At 49.6% G+C, this 27853-nt stretch overlaps 1 protein-coding gene and 1 long non-coding RNA gene across 2 annotated transcripts in view; one reads left to right on the forward strand and one right to left on the reverse strand.

Annotated features, from left to right (window-relative positions):
* Window positions 1–2560: 2560 nt before the first annotated feature.
* Window positions 2561–27853, forward strand: part of Cfap77 (cilia and flagella associated protein 77) — a 116753-nt gene continuing 91460 nt past the window's right edge. Inside the window, exon 1 of the mRNA XM_005321105.4 lies at window positions 2561–3012. Coding sequence (XP_005321162.2) covers window positions 2818–3012 — 195 coding nt within the window. The 5' untranslated portion in view covers window positions 2561–2817. The remainder of the gene's footprint in view (window positions 3013–27853) is intronic.
* LOC144377399 (uncharacterized) lies at window positions 25444–27699 on the reverse strand. The gene is made up of 2 exons (XR_013438375.1): window positions 27520–27699; window positions 25444–26665 (listed from the first exon to the last, which is right to left on the reverse strand). It is a non-coding gene; the product is annotated as an uncharacterized LOC144377399 (long non-coding RNA).

Consider the following 27853-nt stretch of genomic DNA (forward strand, 5'->3'; position numbering starts at 1 on the left):
AACAGCCCTTCTGTTGGAGGTATCTTCATTAGGTAATACTGTGTTAGTCCCATCCTGCGAATAAGAAAACTGAGGCTCTTGGTAACTTGTCCAACATGCCCTTCCTGGCCTAGAATTCCAACTTGTGCTCTTTCCATTACCACACCATCCTGCCTGTGTGAGTGGGCGAAGCACCTTTGATTGCAAAGTGCAGAGCTGATGTCTGTGCAAGTCACAACACAGGCTGGAGAGCCAGGTGCGTGCATGTACCCTCGCTGCCACACAGGGCGGCTCCAGGCCTGGGTGAGCAGTCGGAAATCTGTCTATTCGGCTCAGCTAGTGCGTTGACCGTGCACTATTGGTGTGTAAGGCCTCGAAGGTCAGATTGATTGTCAGTGCATCCAGCCCTCCAGTGAACCCAGAGCGTTGGATAAGTGGATGTTAACATGTTTAACGAAGATGCAAATGATGGATGAATGAATGCACAAAAGGAAATACTGGGAGATTAGAGATCAACAGGCTACTGGGTCCAGAAACACTGCATCAATCACCTGGGTAGCTTTATAAAAATGCAGATTCCCAACTTTATATTATGAACTGCATATTAGATGTTATTATGGCATGACATTAAAATCCTTGGACATGATAAGAATATTATAGTGATGCACAAATGCCGCAGTCTGGCTGGGCACAAATCACGAGCCACTGAAGCAGGAACAAACTTTATTTCTGAGCTCCACCAGCATGCTCCACACACGCTCCCGGGAACCCCTCCTGAACGCCACATGGCTGGTCCAGGAACCAGCAGCCGGAAATATCCTCCGGAAATCGGTCCTCCTGCACTTCCCCAACCAATGGGAACTCTCCGGGAATCCCCGGGAATCCCCATGAGAACTCCAAAGTAGCAGTGAGAACTGCAAAGTAGCAGCCAAGGCGGATAGTAGTGCCCTGCCTGTCAATCAATACTATTGGCAAAATGCCAGGGGCCACTCGGACTCAGCTGTGGCCCTCAGCACACAAAAATGTCCTAGATACAGGATGTTAGGGTCAAAGATATTATCGTTTGAGATATTTTCAAATATATCAGTTGTGTGCACATACGTGCCTATGCACACGTACTCTCAAATGTAAAAGCAAACATGGCAAGCTCAAGGATCAATGAAACTTGGTGAAGTCTATATGGTTTACGATTGTAGCCTTCTTTCAATTTCTCTGTAGATTGGAACTTTTTCAAAATAAAGTTTGGGTGGATTAAAATGCAGGGTGTCAGGAACTGCTTCCAGATAATCTCATTCAGTGAGTCTGGATTGAGTCTTGTGGAACTGAGTTTTTCTTTCTTTTTATTGTAGTGGGATTGAACTCAGGCGCCACTTTATCACTGAGCTCCATCCCCAGCCCTTTTAATTTATTTTTTATTGTTGAGATAGGGCCTCGCTAAGTTGCTGAGGCTGGCCTCCAACTTTAGATCCTCCTATCTCAGCCTCTGGAGTCACTAGGATGACAGGTGTACACCACCTTGTCCAGTGAATCTGAGTTTTTCAACCTCTCCCCATTCTATTGCACAAAGTTGGATACCAGTGATCTAATCCAACTTTAGATTCTCCTTCCCGCCCATTTCCCAGAAGAAAAACTGGGGATCCAACAGGGGTAGTGCCTGGGGATGCCCTTATGGGTTAGCAGCAGCTTCATTCAGCCTTGGTATGTGGATTTCTTTTTCAACGTGAAGGTGTTACCGCTGTTTACCGGTGACAAGTTCTTGCTTCCCCAATGCTGAAGTATAACAGCAGAGAAGCACACTGAAGCAAGTTTAGAGTGGAAAGTAGAAGCTTTATTAAAGGTTAAATTTATAAAAGACTTCTCCCTGAGGAAGAAGGGGACCCAAGAGGTAGAATCCATGGAAGGAGGAGGTCTTCCCTCTTTTATAGCTAAGGTCTACTTTCAGCTTTCCTTCCTTCCTGTTGTCTTCCTGTCCTTGGTTCTGTTATCTTGCAGTGATGGATTGTAGGTGGGAAGGCCCAAAGGGTTGCTGACAGGTGGGCGGAAGGGTTTTTGGATTAGCACCTCCTTGTTTGTTGGGAGCTGCTTCATTAAAATTTCCTTGGGAAACAACAACAACAACATCTCCTTGGGTGGGCTCTGGGCCTTGGGGACATTTTCAATTCCCCCAAGCGCTGCTCTGGTTTCCTATACTATAATGGCCTTCATTCTTAATTTTACTCGATATTAGACCAATTTATCTAACTACACTAACTTCCTATGTTAAATCTGGCTTCAAACTCGGGTGTATGCTGCAGCTCAAGGCACAGGCTGGGAGGACGCCATGAGTGGGGTCGGTGGATGGAAAGAAGGTAACTTTGACGAGGAAGTCAAGTATAAATGGCCCTCTAGAATCCTATGTCTTTGGCACACTCAATAGTGATTCTTGGATTTCTCTGATGTTTTAAGAAAACCCTAAAAGGTCCATCTTGCTGGCCGCCAATAGTTTCAGGAAAGAGCTAGGGTAGGCTCGGGAGCTGTTGGCGTCCCGTCGCCAAGGAGACGGGACTGTTCCACGCCTCCTCAAGGGGTGGCCTTGGTCTCCTTTCCTCCCGGATCCGCAGCACCGAGTCCCAGACACACTCTGAGGAACCAGCGGTGCTTACATACGTTCCCCAGGCTCCTTGCACCGAGAGGGCGCCGCGAGGTGCGCACGGCCGGCTCCGGAGGTGGCCCGCATCCAGCGCCCACCCCGGGGTTTTAGTGGTGCGGCCCGAAGCGAGCTGGGACCTCAGACGTGGGACCGAGCCAGGCATCCAGCCCTCGGGGAGACTCCGGGGCGACTCCACGGCGACCCCCAGGATGCCAGAGGCCGGGGACTCCCGCCAGGACCTCAAGCGATGGAAAAAGAAGAAGCAGCAGGTGCATCGCACTGTCAGCCAGATCTGCCCGCCCCCTCGGCGGCCCCTGACAGTGGCTGACATCCGCCCAGGCATGGAGAATGAGAGGCTGGGGGTCGTGCGGGACTCCATGTTTCAGAACCCGCTCATCGTCAAGGTGAGCCACCCACAGTCAAGGGTTTCCAGCCATCAAGTCCTGGGTTCGAGGGCAGCACTGGGGACTCCAGCTCTGGTCCAGACAGACCAGGACCTCTGCAGGGTCAAAGGCAGGTCGCGTCTCCTCTCTGAGCCTCAGTTTTCTCATCCTCAAAGTGGGGTGATAACGACACACGTGAACGGGAACGGCTGGGAAGACGGAATGGGGTAATCCCAGCAGGACCCTTGCCCTGCGCGACGTTGGCTGCTGTGGTTTCCCCAGCAGCTGGCCGGTGACCCCGCAGGACGTTCATTACCACCTCTCAGTCCCCCAGCCCCCAGTGAAGGCCGCCTTTTGCTTTCCTCCGTGCGCCTGGGCTACTTCTATGCAGCAGGTGGTGTGTGTCTCTCCTGGACAGAACGCGTCCCAAGTTAATTTCCGTCTTTCTTACACTTACTTTATCCAAATCACAACCTCAAGAGAAAAAGCGCTCATCTCCCACCTAAGAGGCCCCGCGGGCACGCGCAGGGCGTTGCGTTTTTAGTTAGACTATCTAGCCTTGTACTTACTGCCCGTTTCTGGGCACGTTAGTGTCTTTTCCTGCTTGCTGGGAACCCGCACGCCGCGGTGGCACTGCCACACCTCCCTCCCTCCCTGCCACCAGAAAAGTCAGGTTGAGGTTTGGTGGTTGAGGAGCCAGCCATGGAGCAAATTGACGTTGCGCCACTGGAGGGCAGTGTGCTTTTAAAAATGCCTGGTTTCCCAGGCGCGTGGGAAGGGCGCTGGCGGGAACGGTGGGCTCAGCAACCGGGATTTAGACGACCGCCCAGCGCCGGTTAGAGCGCGCAGGGTTTTGTTGCCGGGGGTGTTTTTTGCTGTTTTCGTGAAGGGAAAGTAGGCTTTCCAGAAGATGCGCCGTTATCGGTGATGAGCTCTGCTCCTTCACAGGTTGAAGTATAACATTAGAGAAGCACGCCGGGGATATAAATCAGGGTTTGTTCAAAAAGGGGTAACACAGGCTACTCCTGGGAGGAAGAAGGGGGCCAGAGGTGTATCCTGTATCCCCAGAAGCGAGGGTGTTCTGCCTTTTTCTGGGTCCCAGGCCTCCTTTGCTCTCCTGCTGTCTTCCCCTTGGCTCTCTCCTTCAGGCACTGTGAGTAGGCCCAGGAGATGCTGGGTGGATGGCCAAAAGGTGAGAAGCCACGGGCGGGGGGCGAGTGGGAGTGATCTGGGCAGGAAGGGGGGGTAATTAACCACTCCCTGTAGGGAGGGACAATCCTGAGACTGGTTACCTTAGCAACAGGTTGGAGCAGGGGCAGGTTACCTTGATCAGGGTGGAGGAAGGGCTCTGAAGGAATTAACATTTCAATTCCCCCGTTCTCTGGATCTGACCCTGCCTGTCTGCCTGTCCAATTCTGGCTTCATTGACACTGCAGAATTAACAGAGTTGGCTGGCTGGGGAAACACAGACTCTTTCCTCCCATATTCCTTGAGATATGTTCCTGCAGAGGGTGTACACTGCAGGGAAGCGGCAGCAGCGCCTTTCCAACTAATAGCCCCCACCCCCAGTGGAACAGGGTCCTTCACTTACTTCAAGGTGAGAAGAGGCACTCTCAGCGGACAGAGGGGTGAGTTGGGTCCACCATTCTGGGATTGAGGAGAGAATGGAGCCCACAGCCCCTGCAACAGCTCCTCTGATGTCATTCCAGTGTGACCAGTGGCCCAACTCCTTCCTGAATGCACTATAGTCATCCATCCCAAGCGATGCGTACTTTTGTGTGTATTCATACATACATTATATAGTGTGCATATATAGTATGTGTATACAGTTTACATGTATTGTACATACACGTATATATAGTGTAATATGCATGTGTATAATATGTATACAATATACATGATATAATGTAGTTAATATACGCACATATGTGTAAAACAATGTGTATAGATATATATGTAAAATCCCCCATATGAAGTTCAATATTTGGCCTCTGGGTGGCAATAGCGGAACATCTTCCAGGAAGAATGGTCTCTGAACCCCAGCTTAGGATGAAAACGCAGAGTCCATCACCAACCTTTGACTGCGCCTCTGTCTTCAGGGCTGGCAGGACCGTCCTGGCCTTTGGGGACCATGCAGGAGCAGTAGGGGTCCCCCACCCAAGCTTTGCGGTGACTGACCCTGGGGTTCTCTTCTGCCAGGAGCCGCCAGGGGGCAGCCTTCCCTGGGACCGTCCTTGGATTCTTCACCTTTCTGTCGCGGTCAAGTTGATATCCACATCACAATAGTCTCCACATCCCGTAAGATCTAGCAAAACCTGAACTGGGGTTGGCGGCCTGGACGTGACTGTTCCTTCCAGACCCCCTTACAAAACAGCACCCTGCAGTCCCCTCTGCCTGGCTTTGTGCTTTGGGTTCTGGCAGAGCCTGGGTGGGTGGCTGCTTCCACTGCCCCTCAGCCCCACATGATTTTTACTGCTTAAAACAGCATTCTGTACGTGAAAGAAAATTTGAATTATGAAACTTTGAGGGTTTGGACTTTTTTTTAAAAAAAGGGAGAAATTGAAAATGTTGAAGGCTGTGGAGCCTTATGATAATGATGATGTTACTAAAATTTCTGTTGAGTTGGCTTGTGGATTCCTTCACTGAGGCCCACCCGGTTCACTGGCCCAGAGTTTCAGGTCCTGTGCCTCCTCCTCGCGGGTGGCAGTGGTCGGGAGTGCCTTCCACCCATTTAGAGGATGACTGGAGCTGAGGCATATTTTGCTTTTGTCTAATCTGAGCCTGAAGCTGTGCATTTCTATTGAGGGAGGCTAGTGCCTTAGAAATAGTAGTTCATCCCACCATATTGGAGGTTGTCGCTTGAATTGTTTTCTGCAGTGGGTGGAATAAAATCATTGTTTTATTTAAAATGCAAAGACCCTGACTGAACAAACCCAGCACTGGTATTTCCCACCCAACGAATTTACCAGGATGTGTGCACATCAGTTATTCAAGAACATGTCTGCAAGGTGCCACGGTAACCAAGTGAAAAGTGAGAATCCCAGACATCCAAGCAGGCGTTTTACCTTACAAATGCTCAACAACTAGCTGCCTCATTTAGAACAAGACGACTGGTTATTGAACGGGATTTAATTGCATCAAGATGATGTTTTATGTGGCCACAAAAGGACGTAGCTGTTCTCATTAGGACGGACCTCTCCTGCGCTGTGTAAAGTGATGTGCAGGCAGAAGTGTGCCTTCCAATGTGACTCCCTGGAAGAATAAAATTAAATAAAGAACCGAGCTTCTCCTTGCTTGATTCTCATTTCCCCAGAATCCTGTGACTCAACACAGAATCTGGCAACACTAGCCTTCAAGGCTCCCTCACAAAACCTGTCAGGGGCGCACCCTTCCTGCCGTCGGGACTCTGCTGATATCCTGTCAATACAATTATGGGGAGAGACTGCTTGGTTTGCTCCACTGACAGCCTGGAATCTTCTGTCGCCCTGGAGAGGGGCTGCTTACAGGGGTGGAATTTATCGAATCGAGCGTCCTTGGAAAGTGCAAACGATCGTGGCACCTGAGTTCTTCATAATTTATTACTGACTTTGTTTTTCTGTGGGGATTTATGTCACAAATAAGAAATGCATGCATTTGTGAAATAGAGTTATAGAATCACACAGCATTTGGGGCTAGAAAGAAGCTTACACACAGCTAATCCAACTCCTCTCTCTCTCTCTCTCTCTCTCTCTCTCTCTCTCTGTAGCATATTAAGGTCTGGTGAGGTGAAGAGACTCACCAGAGGAGCTGTTCTTACCTGGTAGGTAGAAATGACATGAGGCACAGGTCTTCTGACTTTAGATCCCAAGTTCTATTGGCCTTAACTGATGATTAATCAATCATCCTGCATAGCAGACAGTCAGAAACTGTCACAAATGAATCTGATTCCAATGTCATTTCACTCAACCTTCCTTCTCAAGTGAGCTCTACTGATTTCACGGGACTTGTTGCTCGCAAAGAGATATTTACTAAATGTTCACTAAATGCCCAATACCATCCTAAGCTCTTGGGAGTTGAGAACTCAGCCCTTGCCCACAAAGAGTTAACCATTTAATATTTAGCTGGGGAGATGTGACACACACACACACACACACACACACACACACACTAAACACACACACAAGCACACTCAAGACAGGCAATGTCCTGATTTACCCCCTGTGAACGGCGCTACCCAGAAGGGTTCAGTTCTTGAACCCAGGGGGAGGCTAAGCAGGCAGGACTTGGGAAGGCTTTATGAAGGAACAGATCTGGAGCTGGAACTTAAAAACCAGGTTCATATCAGGATGAAAGGCAGAGGAAAAACAAAAAACCCAGCCCTCTGGGGCCCATGGAGTCCAGCCCCTAGATCCAAAGTGTTAATCGGCTTTGCCTCCAACTCAAGTCCAGTCTGTAAGAGTGGTGCCCCTGGTGGGATCGTTACCATTATCATCCTGAGGAAGCAATTATTCAGAGTGTTCGAATCAGACACTATAGAAATCAGGCAACCACCCCATGCCCAGTGAGAGCTGAGCTTCACTAATGTACATGGAGGCCGGTGAACACAGGCGCTGAGGCAGGGACGGAGCAGAGAAGGCAGGGCACAGCCACACAGCCGCGCTCGCACCCCAGCACAGGTCAGTGGCTGTGTTAGGTCGGAGCACGGTGTGAAAACACTACAGACTTGTTTTCTCTTCTGAAGAGGCTCGGCCTCAGATTTATATGCAGCTACCATGTAATAGGAGCAAATCAATGTTAGGGAAGGCTGAGGAACAGCGGTCCCTCCTAATGGCAGGTCCTGCCCAGGGGAAAGGGCTTTTTTCTAGGGACACCAGGTGATTCTCGGTCCTCGCAGCTCCTTTCCCCATCTTCCTGATTCAGAGCTTTCCCCTTCCTGGCGCCCAGGTGGCCTTCAGTGAGTGCAGCCTGCAGCAGTGCCCTGTGCCCTGCCCAGGACTGTGGCCACTCCAGAGAGTGGAGATGTCCCCTCCGCTGGCTTGGCACCAAGAAGAAGGGGTGCTTGGCTTTGAAGCTTTGAGACCTCAGAACTGGTGCTCCTCCCACTGAATCAAGTCACCATCTGTTTCCGTGGCTCTCAGGACACTGCTGTGGTGTTGTGGGAGGGCTGTTCCTATAGGAAGAATTCCGAGGCCTGGTGAACACATCAGTGGGGGCTTCCAGCAACTTCCAGAGCATTCCAGGCTCAGCCAATGCTCACTGTATAAGTCAGGATGCTTCCTCATTAGGTGTACATTGTTTATTTTTGCAGTGCTGAGTATTGAACCCGAGGCCTCATGCATGCTAGGTGAGCTCTCTACCAATGAGCTATTCCTCCATCCTCTTCCTTATTTGAAAGAAAGTTTCCTTGACCTAAAACTGGCTCTGCACAGAAAGTTTCAAACCCCGATCTCTATTGTGTTGGGTTCAAGCTGTTCTGTGACCCCCAGAAGCATCATTTGTCCCGTAAGATGACTGATTTCAACCCTGTATTAAGAAAATGCATCTTGGCCGGAGTGTAGCTTGCTGGTAGAGCACACTGCAGCCCTGGGTTCGATTCCCACAATTGCAAAAGAGAAAACAGAAAAAGGAAATGCATCTTTATTTAAAAAGTTTAATGAAAATAAACAAACACCATCAAGTGTATCCTACCTGACATACTAACCACGGAGCCCACCAATCCATTAGCTGTGCTTTGAGCTCACTAATTTTGAGATGTTGGTTCTGTGTTTGTACTTGAGATGCTAGCAAATGTGTCCCAGGCAACAGAGACTGTGACCCACCACTTTCAGGTAGGGGACCAATACACCGTGGGGGACAGTGTGCCCTTATCCTGGTTCCTGAGGACTAGCTCTGGCAAGCCCCTGCCCAGGGCCTTGGGCAGGCTGGCCCAACCACAGGAGGGCTCCAAGCTCATGACTGACCTGTTGTAACATGGAGTGGAGTGCTTTTCCTCTGACTTTTATATTTGAAAAAGAAAAAGAAAAGAAAGAAGAACAAGAAAAATAGTGCTGTCCATTGTTAACAATTCGACTTTCAACGAAATTGTCCCCGGATGCTTCTTCCAGGCTCCTGCATTTGTGCAAATGAGAAGGGCTGCAGCTATTGTTTTCAACAACCACAATAAATAGAGAAATCCGCTGCCTGGCTGCCCAGGCAGATGTCAAGCCCAGCTACCTGCAGGAGAGAGAGGCCTGCGGGCGGTTCGGATGTCAGGCTTCCTTGTTCGGAGCCAGCAGAGTTCTGCCTTCGGGGGTGGGGGGTGGGGGGGAGGCCTGCTCTGCCACCTGTGACGCTGCTTCTCCTCTAGACCTCCCTGTGAGCGGAGGTGAGGGTACTTAGCACCTGGACATCAGGGGGTCCTGAGGATTCCCTGAGCTCACTGGGTACTGCCTGGCCCAGGAGCAGTGAGCACTTTGCCCTTCCCGTCATCCTGACTTCAAATATTCTTGTTCCTCAAAGCAACCTTATTGTTCTCCTCAGTTGACCAGAAGTAAATGCTGAAAACCCTGAACTCAGGGAAATCTCAGGAGCTGATAAGGAGACAAATCCTCCTCCCTGTGCTTATGTCTTCCCCTTTCCTGCTGTCCTTGAAACACACTGCCGCTGCCGCCCCATCCCCCTCGCCCTGCAACCCTGGCCAGCTGGGCACACCCTGGTGAAGAGCTAGAGCCTTCATTTTCTGGAGCGCTGGTCTTGGGCAACTGGCTTGATTTCCTGAGCCGCAGGGGGTGGAGGGCTAAGACCCACCTAGCCTCCTTTCAAGGTTGTGAGGGAGGCAGACTCTACATCAGGGGAAAGAGGCTGACATTCTGGAAGCAGCTCAGTGGTTCTCACTTGGGGGGGGGGTGATTTTGCTCTCCTGGGAACTTTTGGTCGTGTCTGGAGACATTTTTGGTTAATGCAGCTGGAGGGGCTGCTGCTGGCACCTGGCAGAGACGCTGCTCCACATCCTCGGACGGCAGACTGCGCCTCCCATCCCGAAAAGGGGCATCCGCCGTCCGTCCCTCAGCACCAAGGCTGAGAAGCCCTGAACTGGGAGAGGCAGACACTCGGGCACTCGTAATTCCTTCACCACAAGCCTCTTGGAAACCTAATCCAAAAATTATAGAAACGAAATGGTTTGGTTTTAATTGCTTCTCTACCCGTGATCTGCTCCTGTTTCCCCTCCTCCCACACGTCCGTCCGTATTTCCAATTCCCCTTTCTGAATCCCGTTTCCTGCCCTTAGTGGTATGGCTTTCGTAAGTTCGCTAGCTCTTGTCTGTAGCTTGCCTGTCTCGGCCTCACCCCGTTGTAGTTTAAAAACATAAAAAGCACTTCCAGTGATCCCTGCAGAGTGGCTCAATAATTCATCAGACCCACTAATTAGCATAGAGGCTGTTTTGTGGAGTGGTCACTGAGCAGCCAGCACTCAGCTTTGTTGCCCTGCCCCACCAACTTGCAAGGGTTTTGTATTCCTCAGCGTGAACCAATCTAAGATTTAAAACACAACCGATTTGATAAACCAGAAATTAAACTCACAGTGGGCCGGAGCCCCTGCGCAGACCCTGCCCCCGTGTTGTGGCATTTTTGGAGAGGCAAAACACACGCTTCCAAAAGAAAACAGCGAATTTTACACCCAGTAGTTTAAAGGCACATCAGGGGTCGGTCAAGAAACAGACTCGGGTCAGTGAGCAGAAAGGTCAGCAGGAGCAGCACACAGGAGGGAGACTGGCCACCAAAAGGCACAATGGGCTGAAAAGAGGCCTTTTGATCTTTTATACGAACCAAACAATACATATTTGGGAGGCCAATGAACCCGGGAGCCCACAAGATAGAGCTCTTTGTGCGGGGTCAGAATCCTCTGGGTCTGTCCAGAAGAATGAGGGTGGATGCTCAGAAGCTGTTTGATTTCAAGGCCTGGCCTTAGTGAAAGTCTGCACTGCTGCCAGGTGGCGGCCATTTGGAACCAAGAGCAGAGCATCCAAGCCAAGTTGCTGCACCAGAGAGAGCCCCAGTGAGCCTGAGCCAGATGCCACAGCCTCCCACCAGGACAGAGCACCCAAAAAGACACGGACACGGAGAGAGGGGACTATTCAGCCTGACGTTTCTGTTGAAGGCATTAGGAAGTTTGCTGGCAGCTTTGCTGGTCCATTTTACTGGAAAATGGGGCCGTGTCACCACAATGAAATGCCATCATAAGGTTCCGTTTTGTAGAATTTCCTTTTCATTTCCCCTACCTCCCAGGAGCTCTTTAGGAAAAGAGTCCTATTTATTTTGTATGCATTTGAGACTGCTAACGAACCTGTTGGTCAATCTCCAAATGTTTACTAAACATCTAGATTGTGCAAAGTGTGGGTGGGAACACAGGAGGTTTAAGGATCCATTTCCAATGCGCTGAGGGTCTGGTCAGGGACCAGCAGACTTCCCCTGTGAAAGCCACAACACAAGTTATTAAGGGAGGAAGGAGAGGAGATGAGCAGCCAGAGTGCCCTGTTTAGAAGCTGAGTCCCCCGAGAAGCGAGAAGCGGGAGATCGCCAGCCAGGCTGCTTAGTGAGCTTGCGGACCGGGCTGGGGCTGTCAGACGGGTTGGATTCCAGAGGAAAGGGAGGGCCCCAGGAGAAGGGCTGGCCTGGGCAAAGGTGCAGTGTCTGAACTGTGCAAGGTGTTTCATGGCAAAAATGAGCAGCACCTCCACTCGGTGACTGTGAGCACGGCGAGGAAGGGGAGGAGGTGCCCTTTTCACTCACCGCTTGCCTTGACACACTTTTCCAGCTCGCCCCGTGTACAGGCACGGTCAGAACCACAGACACAGGTTTGATGGCCTGCTGCCCCGCTCTTCCCTCCAAGAACTTACAGTCTAGTGGCAGAAACAGAAAGATCAACAGCAAAGTGTGGGGGTGGGGCTGGAGTGGTGTCTCAATGGTAGAGCGCTTGCCTTCCATGCATGGGGCACTGGGGTCCACCCTCAGCACCACATAAATAAATAAAATAAAAGTATCGTGTCCCATACAAAAATTCAAAAAAAGAAATGGTAGGGATGTGGTAACAACCATCTGGATGGGACCCAGGCTGGCTCTGCAGACAGCTCTACCTGGATGCTGGGAGGCGAGGAAAGGTGTCACAGGCTGATGGCTTCTGCTGAATCTTGACACAAAGATTAGTGAAGCCTGTGCAGAGGCCTGGTGAGGTGGGGCAGAGGTGGGTTCTGAAGCTTATGTAATTTGGGATCCTTCTTTAAATAACAGCCCAAAATTACGAATTGTTTTAGAAATCATGTCGAAAGGCTTAGAAGAAGTCTTTAGTGAGGGAACCCAAACTTAGTTGGGGTGGGGGCAGCTGGCTTTCTGGATTTGAGGGTCCTCGGTTCTTCCCCAGGATACTGTTATTCATTCATTCATTTATTCACTAGGCAGTGACACTTCCTTGGGACCAAGGGCCACAGGGATGAACTCAAAGTTGACCCTGCATCTTCTTGTTGGTTCTGGCCCCTTAGGGATTTCCCTGGAGGTCCCAAAGCCTTGTTCCAGCACACTTGAATGGCTCCTTCCCTGAGGATGAGCCTGAGCTCACCTTCCTTTACACAGCTCACCATTTGCAAGTCTAATTTTTTTAATTAAAAATATGTATTTATTTATAAAAGGCATGGTTTATTTATTTATTTATTGTGGTGCTGGGGATTGAACCCAGGGCCTTGTGCATTCGAGGCAAGCACTCTTCCAAACTGAGCAAGATCCCCAGCCCTGTTTATTTTTTATGTGGTGCTGAGGATCAAACTCAGTACCTCACATGTACTAGGCAAGCACTCCACCACTGAGCCCAGCCCAGCCCTTCTATGTAAGGCTGTCCCTTTCAAAATCAGCCTGTTGCTGGACCTCAGGGGTGCCTTGGGGACAGGACAGACTTTGTCCCTGCAGCTGGCAGCTCACAAGGCCTTGAGAGACAGACAGCAAGCCCATGCTCTGCACTTAGGCCTGGCCTGTGAAGGAGGCAGGGGCTGAGGAGCCCCGGGCAGCCTCCCTGCAGGACGGGACACTTCAGCCCAGCTTCTCTCCCAGAAGGCACAGGTGGTCAGTTAAGAGGGACTGTTTGGTGGGAGGAGACTCTTTCAGGTAAATGAGAGGTTTTGTGGTAGACCCAAGGCACCTGGAGCACTGGAGGAAAGGGGCAGGGCGAAGCCATGAAGCACCGGGGAAGGAAGTGCCCCATGAGGTTGCAGGAAGGCCAGAGACCTCCCGTGGAAGCAAGAGTGACCAAGGAGACCGACGCCAAAGGCCGGAGCCTGATCCACAAATCCCTGGTGGGTCTGAGGTGACAGGTGACCGTGCCTCCTTCCTGCACAAGGCTGGCTGACAAGTGCCACACACCACAGGCACACACACACCCCCTGCAGGGCCCTGTGATTTGACTGCTGGAGTATTGCTCTGCTTGCATCCTGGTCCCCTACCAGGCTGATGTTGGGAGCACCTGTGTGTGGCGGGTGTGCTTGGCCACATGGTTTAGGGTTAGCAACTGCGATTTGTTTACTTTTTGCAAGTTAAACAAGCCCAAGTCTGAAGCGCTGTGTGCTGCCAGCGCGTTGTTTGAGGAAGCTGGCAGGCGCGGTTCTGAGGGGTCCCTCTGGGCTGAGTGCCGGGCTTTGCAGCTGCTTCTAAAACTTTTATAAACTGTCGCTGAAGAGTTTGCTCTCTCTGGAGGCATAAATTTGGAGGTTTAAGTAAGTCTTTTAAAAACTCCCCTCGAAGAGGAAGGCGCCTGCTGGGCGTCTCTGGAAGCTGTTTCCAGGCTGCCGATTGCTGCTGCCCGCTGCGCTGCTGGGAGCAGGCCCTCCCAGGCTCCCTGGGCTGGACGCTCTCACAGGACTGCCTTCCTCACAGGGGCCTGAGCAGGTACCGAGCCTGGAGCCAGGCTTCCAGGGAGCTGCCGACTGCAGACCCCTCTGTGGAACACACCCACCAAGTGCCAGGCATGGTGCTGGCCCTTCCAATACAGGGTGTCCCTTACATATGTGCCCCGATTTTAAAAGATGGCATTACTGTCATTCCCATTTTATAGACGGGGAAGCTGAGGTGCACAGAGGCCCCACAAGTTGCCCACGGTCACCCAGATAATGTGCAGGGGAGCCAGGCTTTTGCAACCCCGAAGCACAAGCCCCATTATCACTGTGTAAATCAAAAACCTCAGTGAGAGCATTTGTTGAATGCCTCCAAGTGCAGATGTGCAGGGACTGCGTTCCTCTCTCCCAACCCCGGTCCTGGAGCAGCCAGGCACATGATCTACCACCGAGCCACACCCCCAGCCCCCAAGTTCCAATTCTTTTTCATACATTGGATCAACTTTGTGAGGTCCGGTTTTGGGCTCAGAAAGACTCAGTAGCATTCCCAAGGTCTCACAGAGGGCAAATGGTAGAGCTGGGGTTTGCACCATGGCTTGCGGGAGTCCGCAGCTTGCCAGCTCCTTCCATGATGTGCCACCGCCATCGCCCTGGAGCCTCGTTTGTCCCGTGGGAGAGAGGAATGCAGTCCCCGCACATCTGCATCTTCTGCTTTGTCTCTGTCTTAAGGGCCAGCTTCCTGTTCTCAAAGGAGTTTAGGTCTAGTTGGCAGATAAGCTGCACCCCTGCACGCACTCACATCTGGAGCTGCTTACACAGGGCTGGAACCCAGAGGGCCAAGGGTGTGGCTGTCCTGACGGACAGGACTGCAGGGGTTAGGAGAGGAGCAGGTCCTGGCCTGGGTGGCCCAGCGAAGCCTAGTGAGATGGCTGAGGTCATTTTTGAAGTGCAGCGTGGACAGCCAGGAAAGACATTGGAGGTCATGAGTCTGTGTGCATTTGGAGTGATACAAAGAAGGCAGCAGTAGGGGGTCACCTGGGAGAGGGACCTGGGATCAGGGTGGGACTGCTACAGACTCCTCACCTTTTATGACAACACCCAAACTTTCAGAAAGAAATTCGGCATAAAGGAAAAAGGAGCCTGGGCACTTGGCTTCCCAAGGAGGCCTGTGTTTGCCTCTGCTGGCTGGGGAGCCTGGGGTGTCTTGGGGGGACACAACTGTCCAGGCTGACCAGGATGGCCTCCCCCTTTCAAAGAGACGGTGCCCCTCCTCTCCTCCCACCCCTCACCCTTCTTATCCCACCTCCCTAATCAGAGAGAGCAAATTGTTATCAGATTAGCGCCAGCACTGAAAAGCACAGTCGGCGCCCCTCGCAGTTAGTTAGCATTTAGATAGACTGGGCCAGGGGCCCACCCGATAGGCATCAAAGCCCGGCTCAGGGCGGCGGGAGGGATTAATTTCTTTAACCAACAGGCCTGATCTGGCCTAACTCATTACCCTGCCTTGTCAGAGTGGATGTTGATTCCATTGAAGATTAGACCATTTAGGCCTCCCTCGTTTTCAGCCCAAACCGGGGCTATTGAATTGCACATTCTCCCGTAGCCCCGTCAATACTCAGCGGCCTGAGGTTCTAATTCTGCTTCATTTAAACTTCATCAACTTTTCCAATCAAGTGGAAGGATCCGAAATAGGCTCTGTGAGCAGAAAGGCCCGGTTCCCTTTGTCAGATAATTTATTCTGTTTTCTCCTCCCCCCTTGCTCTTTCTCTCCCCAGCCTCCCTCCCCAGCCCCCTCTCGCAGTGCTTCCCCCTCCCTTATCCCCGGTGCTGAAAATGAGATTACAGTATTTAAATGACTATGGTAATCAATCTGGGGACCCTGAGCTGAGATTGAGGTTAATTTTTCTTAGCAGAACAAAGAAGCATGATGCCTTTGGGGGTGTGAAGGTGCAGTCTGGGTTTCTTGCTCGGGCTTTTTTTTTTCCCCCTGAAATTGCAGTTTTAGGAGTCTTTTCTTGTTACTAACTAGGCTCCGAGTGTGATTTTTAAAGGCGGCAGCCCCTAAGAGAGCAGAAATGTAATTTTGAGCTGATAAACAGCTAACGGCCTTCAATCAACAATTTTAATAGGGGAAAAAAAAAAAAGTCGCTTACGCGGTGTGAGCACAGATCTAATGAAATGGTGATCATTTACCTTATTTATTTTTAAACACACACGGAATAATTTCCCACTGTGTTAGAACTAGTAATTACAGCCACACCGTGCACCCGTAAACTTTTGAATGAAGAGTCTTGTCACTGGGGTGGTCTTCTCCCTGGCAGCTTTTGCTGCTATAAAAGTTGAGATTTTGTCATGTTTTAGCTAATTGGAAATGCGGTCATTATAACATTGAAAATCTACACGAAAGTGACTCTTTGGATTGCTACCTGAAGCAGTCTCTGGCTGAGCTGGCCAGTCATTCTGCTGGGAGCCCTACCCCCCCTCCCCCCAGCTTCTAAAACAGAATCAAAATATGTATATTTCTTTCTCTTCTTTTGCTGTCTTGTCAGAGCTGTTTTACATGCTGCCACCCAATGTTATCTTTTATTTGTGTCAGGAGAAAGGATTTGACAAGTTCAGTATACAATGTTCATTTGGCAAGGCAAATTTTTCATACCAATTTTGAGTTAGGAAATGAAACTATCTTTCAACAGAACGAGCAACATCATTTTTGGACAGACTTATTATGAGAGAGAGAATTGCAGAACTTTATTTCCTTGCATGATCCTGAGAAGTCTAATACATTTTGTAAAAAGTAGGCTTCGGTTTCCACATGCAAGCTCCTTGGGAGAGAGGAGAAACCCATAATGTCTCCAAACAGGGATGCCTAGATGATGTCCCCCCTCCCGACTCACCACCGATTATTAAAAGGCTGGAATAAATGGTTGTCTTCTATATTATAATGACTTTGTCTCAGACCCTTTAAACTGTGGGTGAGTTTCTGACAGTCATCTGCATTTGCAAAGCAAAATATTTAATAACCATCATTGTCTGAAATAGCAGCAAAACCATCCGCAACCCTGTTTGCGAAGAGGGGAAAACCCCCCCACCATATATCTGCTATCCATCACCGTTTGCCGAAAAAGGAAAAGCATCTCACCCTTTATGCTACCAAATTCATTTGGGGCAGTGGTTTATGGTGACATTTTTCTTTCTTAAAGCAAATATTGACTCACCATGGGGAAATTAAAACTCCATTAGGCATTGCTACATTGTACAGCAGGCCGCATTACAGCAGTCAAGCCACTATTAATTGGTTTCTTCCTCAGGAATAATTCAGGGAGGGCAGAGGGAAAGGGGAAAGAGAAGATGGATCGAACCCATAATTTCTTAAAATGACACCATCTAAATCAGCAAAGGTGATCATTATGGGGTTATTAATCTAAATATAAAGAAGACGCTGCCTAATAATGGCATGAATTTATCAATATAAAAAGCCTGCGGTTGAGTTATGTCCAGGCTAGGGAGAGTGCATCTGAAAACTCAGGTGGGCCAGCCCCGCCCTGGGCATCTCGGAACTGGCCTCGGTGGCGCACAAGAGGCCCCATTCTTCTCTCTGGTGCAAGAAGTTTTTCTTCCCTGCCCTCAGGTAGCAAGACTCCCTTCCAGCCTGTCCACTGCTTCCCTTTCAACATGAACGCTCTGCTCCGGGCCACTGCCCACTCTGACCTTCCCCATGTGACTCTTCCTGACCTGTCCAGCCAGGCCACGTGCCCAGCATTCTGTCTCTAGCGCCTTTGCCCTCTGTGGTAGTCTCCTAGGCTGCTGGAACAAATCACACCGACCTAGTGGGAACAGCTACGTACTGTCTCCCAGTGCTGGAGGCCAGAGGTCTGGAATGGAGGCGCCTTTGGAAACTGACGTCCCTCCTTGGCCTGCAGAGGCATCTTACGTGCTTGTGGCAGTCTTCCCCTGGGTGTGTCTGAAGCTCCCCTCTTTATAAAGACACCAGACATGTTGAGTTAGAGGTTTGCCCTATCGAGTATGACCTCTTATTAACTAATTACCTTGGCATTGACCCATTTCCAAATAAGGTCACATTCTAAGATAGTGGAAGTTAGGAGGTGATACATGAATCGGGTAGACGATCAGTTCCACTCTAATACTCTCTGTCGACCTCCTGGCCCACATTTGCAGAGCATTTGACTCTTGGTCACTTGGAAGAGACACATCCAGAGAGCCCTGCAATGAGGGTCCTTCTGAACATGACTGGGGGGGCCATTATCTTGCCATCCATAGCTGTGGGTCCTGTGGCTGGGGCACACGCAGTACTGAGGCCTTCAGCAGTCAGGGCTCCAGGGACTCGCCCCGTCTGTGAACACTGTGTGTCCCGCTGAGAGGCTGTGGTGGTGGAGGCTTGTCACTGTCTACACCAGACCCCCTTCGCACACGCGTGTGCGCACACACACACACACACACACACACACACACACATGGGCCACTGTCACATTGGGCCATCTTTGCTCACTCTCTTCCTTCCATTTACATGTGGCTGCTTTGGGCTTGGCTCCCGGTCCTTGTTCATGGATTGGGTACGGATAGCAGTGTGATCACCAGAGCAGCATCCTTCATGCTGAACTTGAGGCCCTGGTGTTAAGGAAGCCTGGGGTACAGTGAGCACTGAGACCTCTGAGGTCCCCTTACCAGTGGGGTGAGGACCACTCAGGATAGACAACCTCTTGGGCTCCTGTGCCATCTGTAGCACTCCAGCCTTGTCACAGAAGTATAACTAACTCAGGTCACTAACAATCTGTAAGATACTGCTCGAGGGCAGAGTCTACAATACACTTTTTTTTCCTTCCTCAGAGCTATTCATTATCCATCCATCATCCATCCTTCCTCCCATCCACCCACCCATCGCCCATCCACCTACCCATCATCTATCCACCCATCATCCACCCATCATTTTTTAAGAGAGAGAGAGAGAGAGAGAGAGAGAGAAAATTTTTTAATATTTATTTCTTAGTTATCGGCGGATACAACATCTTTGTTTGTATGTGGTGCTGAGGATCGAACCTGGGCTGCACGCATGCCAGGCGAGCGTGCTACCACTTGAGCCACATCCCCAGCCCATCCATCCATCATTGTTTTAGTCAACAAATGCTTTACAGAATATCCTTCGTGCATTGAAATAGGAATTAAGAAGACACCAGTGAGCAAAAATTAACATGGTCATTGCCCTTGCGGAAACTTTCTGTCCAATCAGACGGGTGGACACTAATCAAATAATCACAAATACATAAGTGAAAGATTGTCATGTGATAAGCATGAAGAAGGAGAAGTTGAGGTCAGCTAATGGGGAACACTTCTCCTGATTGGGAGGTGGGAAGACTTCTTGTAAGAAGTGAAAATTGAGCTGAGATTTGAACGAATGGGATGAGGGTGGGGACAAGTGGAGATGCTTGGGGAGGAGGAGGAGGAACTCAGAAGAGCATGTCAAAGAGCCCAAGCGGGGACCCAGGAGGAGTGTGAGGATTCCAGTACTTGAAGGCTGTGCAACTGGAGTCGGGGGTAGAGAAGGGAAAAAGCAGAGACCAGGGTCTCCCTGGATTGGATCCTGCAGGGTTTTATTAGAGGCCAGTAAGAGTTGACCTCTAGCCCAAAGCACTGGGGAGCTAGTGAAGGTCTTTAAGGAAGGGTGGGGACAAGAGGTAGAGGTCAAATTGGCATTGGAAGGGCCCCTCTGGCCACAGAGTGGAGATGGACTGGAGTCCTCCTGCCCTTGTCGTCACGGGCAGATCCACCAGGGGGCTTATGAAGTAATCGGGGTGAGAGGCAGTGCTTGAAGGAGGAGGGGGTGACTGGCAGGGATATTTAGGAGGTAGATTTGCCAGGACTTGTGAATGGGGGGTAGAGAAAGGAGGTGGGGAGAGTTTGAGGTGAAGGTCATGGTTTGCTTTGTCTCTTTTTATGTCTCTACTGCAGTGAACATTGAGTATCTCTAGAGCAAAGTCTGTCTTTCCCCTCCTTCATTTCAAGGTCTTGGTTGGTGTTTGGCGTATAGTGGGTATTCTATGAAGGATTGAATGAGTAGATACAGGAAGGAATGAATAAATTGGTGGTTTAAAAGTCTCTTCAGTGATAGGCTGTGGTAGGTACTTTCAAATTGGTTCTTTGTAAGTATATATTATCTTTTAAAATGTGCTATTTTTTGATACCCCTTGGGGTATGAATTGTAATTTTTTTTATATCTTTATTTTTTTATTTTTATTTTTTTTTAAAAGAGAGAGTGAGAGAGGAGAGAGAGAGATAGAGAGAGAGAGAGAATTTTTAATATTTATTTTTTAGTTCTCGGTGGACACAACATCTTTGTTGGTATGTGGTGCTGAGGATCGAACCCGGGCTGCACGCATGCCAGGCGAGCGCGCTACCGCTGAGCCACATCCCCAGCCCTATATCTTTATTTTACTTATATATTTTTATGTGGTGCTGAGGATCGAACCCAGGGCCTCGCACATGCTAGGCGAGCGAGCTACGGCTGAGCCACAACCCCGCCCTGAATCGTGACTTTTTGAAAGTCCTCCTCTGTTTGCTTTATTAACTCTGTTTCCTCAGGTGTGAATTTTTCTTTGTTTTCTTCCATGATAGGGATTTTTCTCAAAAGTTGGCTTATTTTGGGTTGTACATTTTATTTATAATCACCATTTTCTAAATATTTGTTAGTGGATGTTTTTCTCTTCACCGTTTTTCTCTTCTACTGTTAGTGATTGTGGCGGAGAGGTGGGATAGAGTAGAAAGTGGGTGAACTGGCAGTTTGTCTTCTGGGTAGGGGCGTACTCCATGCACCTGGGAACCAGTGGCCACCTGGTTCTTTCTGTCTCTCCTTTCATGGTCTCTGCTTCCATCTGGATGCAAACGCTACTGCTGCTCTCTGTGTAGTGAAGTCTTGGAAGGAGGGAGGCCCAGTCAACTTGATTGCTCTAAAAAGCAGCCCCCCAGAGAGTCCCGACTACTGCCCAGGGCTCCTCCCCTTCCTGTCACCTTGTCCAGGTGCTAACTGGACCTGACAGTCCCCCGGCGCACCCCAGGCTCCACGCCATTCATCTCCTACAGTGTATTCTGCTGCGGATTTCCTCTGGGCTTGTCTTTCTGTTTGATTCTGTCTGGTAGCTGTAATTCAGAATTTCCCCAAATTTTCTGGACCATTGATGGATCTTTTTCTTGTTTTCCAACACTATTTTGGATTTTTTCCTTTTGAAAAATACTTTCATGGTGGCTGGGGCTATGGCTCAGTGGTAGAGAGCTTGCCTAGCATGCACAAGGCACTTGGTCTGCTCCCCGGCACCACATAAAAAAACTAAATAAACAAAATAAAGGTATTGTGTCCATCTACAACTAAAAATATATATTTTTAAAAACCCCAAACCTTGCATGGTATTTTGAAAGGGCAACAAAGTAGGCATGCATACTGAGTCCCACACTGTCCAATCCCCTGCCCAGGATTCCTCCTAGGAACTCCTAAGATATTGCAGGCATGACGTCTCAGGATAAACCAGTAAGGAGCACACTGAATCACAGCCTGAAGATAGTTATGTTCATTTTTAAACTAAAAAAAGTCATAGAAAAGACCTTAGCCTTGACTCTTAAGTTAAATGCAGTGAAGATGCTTCTGCTGTTCCTGCCGACGAGAGCTACCCGAAGAACTAGAAAACCACTTCCTTGTGATCTGAAGGAGAGTCTTCTGTCCCCGTCCTTCCTACCAGACTGCCAAGGTGCTAAAAATCTCAACAGAACCCTTCTTTTTTATGGGGGCGGATTCTGGAGATTGAACCCAGGGACACTCAAGCACTGAGCCATGTCCCCAGGGTCTCACTGACTTGCTTAGCACCTCGCCATTGCTGAGGCTGGCTTTGAACTCATGATCCTCCTGCCTCAGCCTCCCAAGGTTTTGGGATTACAGGCATGTGCCTGGCTCAACAGAACCCTTCTCCCAGAGACATCTGGGATCTCCATCTATGCGTCCAAGGGAAGAGGCAATATAGCAAGCCTTTGCCCCGCCATCCTGCTGTGCTGGGGCTTGAACCCAGGACCTTGCTTATGCTCAGCATGCACTGTACCACTGAGCCACACCCCCAGTACCACCATACTTATCTAAGTGAGATCCTGCCAGAACCAACCCTCCCAGAGATGACATTCATAAACTCTGGCTAGAACATTCCTAAACACTGCTGGAAAGCAGGGGTGCACAGGCAGACACAGCAGGCAGGTGAGGCCAACATGTGGAAGGGGAGAACAGCAGACCAAGGTTTTCCTGTTTTAAAAGTAGCCTTACTGCCATTTGCACAATGTGTCCCGAATTCAGACAGAAACTGTGATTTGTATTAGATCTCTGTTGAAGAACCAGGAGCAGAGTTTGGGGCAACCACAGCCACTGGAGAGTCAGAGAAGAATGGAGAAAGGAGAGATTCAGAGAAGGGAAGGAAAAATTCAGTGAATAAACTCTGCCTAAGTCTCTAGATGAGCCTTGAACTACATGTAAATGGGTATAAAAATCCCAACTAAGACCAAGAATGCAACCTAGATTTGGCTGCTGTCCGTTGCAGAAAAGATAGGGGCAAGAAGCAACAAGAACCGCAGATGGAGTTCCCCAAGTGAGAATGCAATATCTGAAATAAAGAAAGTCCCTTCATCAGCTCAACAGCAGAGTCTGGATAACAGAAGAGTCAGTGAACTTGGAAAATGGATCATTATGAATTATTTAATCAAGGAACAGAGGAAGAAGATTGGAAGAAAAATAGGCAGATCCTCAGGAACCCATGAGGGAATAGCCAAAGGCCCAACATGATCAAATGAAGAAAAGCTAACCCATGTTTCCCTAAGGTTATGCAGACACAGAGTTCAGGGAATCCCAAGCAGGATACCTCAAAAAAAAAAAAAAAAAAAAAAGCAGAAGGCAGAGGCTGGGGCTCAGAGGTAGAGCGCTTGCCTGGCATGTGCAGGGCACTGGGTTCAATCCTCAGCACCACATAAAAATAAGATAAAGATATTGTGTCCACCTATAAGTAAAAAAATAAATATTTTTTTAAAAATAGCAAAACCACACCAATGCACAGCATAGCTAAAAAGACAAAATAGAGGGTTTTTGTTTGTTTTTTGTTTTTTAATCAGAGAATACACAAGGGAAATGATCACTACTCACTTCTTAGAAGCAGGGAGCCCAGCAACAGAGACCCTGACCTGGCTTCACTTATGAGAATTTCCAGTCCTTTAGAAGAACCGCAGGGAGCAGGACACAATGTGAGCCTGCCTGGGTTTGGGGCAGGGGAGGCAGACAGGGTGCCAGAAAAGTGATTCAAGAGGGTAGAACAAGGAAAAGTGGACGGACCTGGGGGCATCGGAGGTGCGGAGATGGGAGGAGGCCGGGAGCGCATGTCTGAGTCTTCACCTTTGCAGTCCTGCCGGGAGCCACGCCCACACGTGGACTTGGGCCCCTGCTTTGGATGTGCATGCGAATCCTCCTCTGCTACTTGCAATCTGCAGAGCCACAGACTCTCTGCTGCACCTCCTCATTCCTTGGTTCCCTGACTATAAAAGAGGCTGAGCATCATGCTTCCCTGTGTGGTTGTTGCAAAGGAGGAAGGAGATAAATGTATGCCAAGAGCTAGGGGCAAAGCTTGGGAATGCTAGGGTCTACTAAGTGGCAATTGCTATGACCATTATTAGAGTCACCCCTCGGTATCTGTAGGGGATTGATTCCAGGACCCCCAGTGATGTCACGGTGCTCGTGTGCTCAAGTCTCTTACAGAAGAGGGCACAGTGCTTGCTATAACTCACACATAGCCTCCCATCTCCTGTATTTTTATTTTTTGGTACTGGGGATTGGATCCAGGGGTGCTCTACCACTGAGCCACCCCCATATGCCTCTTTATTTTTTATTTTGAGACGGGGTCTTGCTATGTTTCCCACATTGACCTTGAAATTGTGATCTTCCTGCCTCAAACTCTTGAGTCCCTCGGGTTTCAGGCATGTGTCACGTGAAACCATCTCTAGGTTAATTATAATACTTAAGACAATGTAAATGTGATATAAATAATTGTTCTACTGTGTTGCGTAGGGAGTAATGACAAGAAAACAATCTGTACACGTTCTACACACACGTGCCTATTTTTCTGAATAGTTCTGATGGTGCTTGGTTGAAACAGTGAATATAGAACCTGCTGGTACCGAGGGATGACCATAGTGTCTTTCAGCAGAGAAGAATCTGTGGGTGCTCCAGGCCCTTCATGGAACGTCATACCCATCACTCTGTGCTAGGTGTTCCTGTGCTAGGTGGTACCCATCGTCCACTAAGATGGACACCCCGATGGCATGAGCAGCCTCCGGCCTGGCTCCACCTCTTTGCCCTCCACCACATCTTTTTGGCCTCATGAGTACATTCCTTTTTATTCATTTTTTTTTTTCTTGAGGGGGGTTCTCACTATGTTGCCTAAGCTGGCCTTGAACTCCTGGACACTCAAGGGGTCCTCTAATTTCAGCCTCCTGAGGAGCCAGAACTGCAGGCATGTGCCCCCATGCTCTGCTCCATCCTCTTTTAAAACCCAGCTCTGCATCTCTTCCTTTGAAAGTCCTTCCTGACCCCACCTCTGCTGTGAGATGTTTTGTGCCCCCCACCTTTGTCTCTGTGATATCCTGTGTGTGTTTCTGCCTTTGCTCTTACTACTGCACTGAAATGTCCGTCTGTGTGGGCGGGAACTAGGTCTTGTTCATCTTGTTATCCCCAGTGCTGGTGGTGCATGGTATAAAATAGGTACTCAACAAATGTATGTCGAATGGACAAATACACAGTTTAATGAGCACCGGGGAGACTGTTTCCTAGAAAAGAGTTACCTTGGCATCCTTATGAATGTCTAAATTTATTTTCAGTTCAAACTTAAGACACTTTCATCTTAAAATTCAGGGATAGGCTTTTCTCCATGAAAGAAGAACTAGCCCTGTGCCCAGGTGGGTGGAGGGTATGGATTTGCAGTTTGACCTTATTGAGAAGCAAAGTATCTTCCGTGTACGACTCTGTGTAATTGAAAGGTGATTCTTGTTAATGACACATGAGCTGTCAAGTCCCCGGGCCCTAAGAGCAATGGAAACACAGATAGGAACCTGTAGGGGGTTGGGGGCTTGTTTGTGGTCAGCTTGTGGTTTGAGCATTTAACAAGTAAATCCAAATGGGGACTTTGAACCTGCGACCCCATGGAGCATGGCCATTCTGTGGGATGCATGCTCTGCTGGAGCAGCCCCAGTGGGAACGCCTGGTGGGTCCCAGAGTGGAAGGGCTCTGCTGTGACAGGATGCGGAGCCGTTTGATAAAGCCCAATATTACGCTTGAATTAGACCTGAATGCTTAGAGGAGAGCAGTGTTCCAAGACGCTTAACACGGGCTGGGGCGGAGCCCCTTTCTTCTGCCCCCTCGGAGGTGGCGTGGCGGGCTGTGGTGAGGAGGTACGGTGCTCATCCGCTGACGGGGTGATCCCAGGAGCAGAGGGAAGGGAGCCGGCCTGAGCAAGGCTTCTCAACCGGCTAATTAAAACGATCCTTCCTCTCCTGATGAAGGCTGATGAGACAGAGAGAGTGGCTAATGGACACGTCACTGCGAGATTGCCCACTTGCTTTATTTATTTACTTCATGCCGAAGCTTCCATTTGGGGGTTCTGAGAGGAAGAGAGATTTTCAAAAATCTGCTTGAGCTCTGTGCAGCAAGAGTTATCATGAAGCATGTTGCTAGTGATCTGAGATTTTCAAAAAATATTTTTTAGTTTTTAGGTGGACACAATATCTTTATTTTACTTTTATGTGGTGCTAGGGATCGAACCCAGTGCCTCATGGCATGGTAGGCGAGCGCTCTACCACTGAGCCACAGCCGCAGCCCTGATCTGAGATTTTTATCTCCAGTTGTCCATCATGAACAGTTCTAAGGATCCCAGGAAGAGCCCATGTTGGTCCCGAACCAAATAAAAGCAAAGGGAATCTGATTCCCTCTTCAGAGCATGCCCACCCTCTCCAGGAGTCCAGTCCACTAATGAAAACCCCAGCTCCCCTGTGAGTGGCCGGTCAAGTTGAAGGTTCCGTGTTGACGCTGAGAGGTTGGTGAGACAGGAGCATGGCGCTCAAACTTGATGTCTGTTGCATTGGGCCACCAGGATGGTAAGAATTCAATTAAGGAGCCCAGTGCCATGAGGGCACCCAGCATTCTCTGCCTTCAACCTTAGCCTTTCCTAAAGTGCCCGGTGACTCCAGCCACTGGCTTTGTCGGCACCACGTACTCTAGACAGTGAAAGAAACTGAGGGCTCCATGCCGAGTGGGGGCTGCTCAGTGGGATCTTTCTGCTGGTGCCGCTGGGTGTTTGGGTTGCTGCAGGGCATTTGCATGACAGGAGCACTGGGGCCAGCAGCAGGTGCTTCTCCTCCAGGAGAACCCAGGGGATGAAGAGAGGATGGCCGGGCTGTGGAACTGTGGAACTGTAGGTGCACCCGTTTCCTGTGCTGCCGTGACAAATCACAACCCCGGCAGCTCGAAACAACAGAGATGTGTTCTTTCGCAGTGTTAGAGTTGGAAGTCTGGTATCAAGGTGTTGCCAGGGCCAAGTTCCCTTCGAAGTCTCTAGAGGAGGATTCTTGCCCACCTCTTCCAGTTCCTGGTGGCTCCAGGTATGCCCGGGCTATGGCCGTATCACTCCGTCTCCGCCTGTGGTCACATGGCCTCGCCTCTGTGTCCGTCTTCCCCGATACTCTTCTGAGGACAGCTTTCATAGGCTTTAGGACCCACATGGATAATCCAGGGTGATCTCATCCCAGGATTCGTACCTTAAACACCTGCAAAGATCGTTTTTCCAAATAAGGTCTTAATCACAGGTGCACAGGTATTGGGGGTCACTGCTAGACCCACCCTCATAGGAGTGTGTGCCAAATGCAGTTGAGTTGGCCAGTCATTCCAAGTAGATTAAATGAGCATTTCCCACCCTCCCTTCAAGAGAAAATTGCTCCCCCTTTTTTTTTCCCTATGGCATGAAGATATATGCAGAGCCCCCTTTTAAAAATAATTAGAAAAGCATACAACTTTTTAAAGATGTCACTTATAATCATTCTGACACCCTACATTTAAAGTTGGAGATCTTAATGCTATAGCATTAAAAAGTGGTCATTATGGCTGGGTGCCATGGGGCACACCTGTCATCCCAGCAACTTGAGAGGCTGATGCAGGCGGATTGCAGGCTCAAGGGCAGCCTGGGAACTTAGTGAGACATTTAGAGATGAAAAGGGCTGGGGACATAGCTCAATGGTGGAGCACGCCTGGATTCCATCCCCAGGCCTGCAAAAAGAAAAAGTGATCTTTGTGAACACTCCAAGGGCGCGCTCGTGGTAGGTGCTGGTGGAGCAGGGAGCAGCATGCCGAACTCTTCCTCCAGCATAGTTACATCGTGCAAAAATCATCATTCTCCATGGGCAGAGCCTGCAAGGGAACTCAGGAAAATGGAAAGGGTTCGGGCTACGCACAGGGGCAGAGACTGCTTCACTCAGAAATAAAGGGAAGAGGGTAGCATACTTCTTTGGGGGCCACAGGTAGGTATAACAAAGGTCACCTCTGAGGGAAAAAGGGAGTCCTAGAAGACAGGAAGGAGGAGGAGGCTTACCCCTTACACCCCCTATCTGTTCCAAAGACCAGTCACCTGTGCTCGGGAGCTGGGCCGGCATCTGAAGGCTCCTTCAGCTGTCCACACTCAGTGGCTTATCACATCTCCCTCAACTGGGCAGTTACTCCTGCTTCTTGAGCATAGGTGACAGCATGGGTATGGCCTCAGAGAGGAAGGTGGCATGGTGTGTCCCAGGAACAGGAAGCTGGCCCAGACTTGCACATGCAAACTCATCTATGAATGAGTAACTTGACTCAGTGATATTCAGGACTGGCATGGGGCTGGGGGAGGGAGCCCGGAAGTCCCAGCAGGAGTCAGGACTTTGCCTGAGGGCAGAGGGAAGCCATGGAGTGGGACACTATTTGGTTTG

Source organism: Ictidomys tridecemlineatus, chromosome 4 (assembly GCF_052094955.1).
Source record: "Ictidomys tridecemlineatus isolate mIctTri1 chromosome 4, mIctTri1.hap1, whole genome shotgun sequence".
Classification (NCBI taxonomy): domain Eukaryota; kingdom Metazoa; phylum Chordata; class Mammalia; order Rodentia; family Sciuridae; genus Ictidomys; species Ictidomys tridecemlineatus.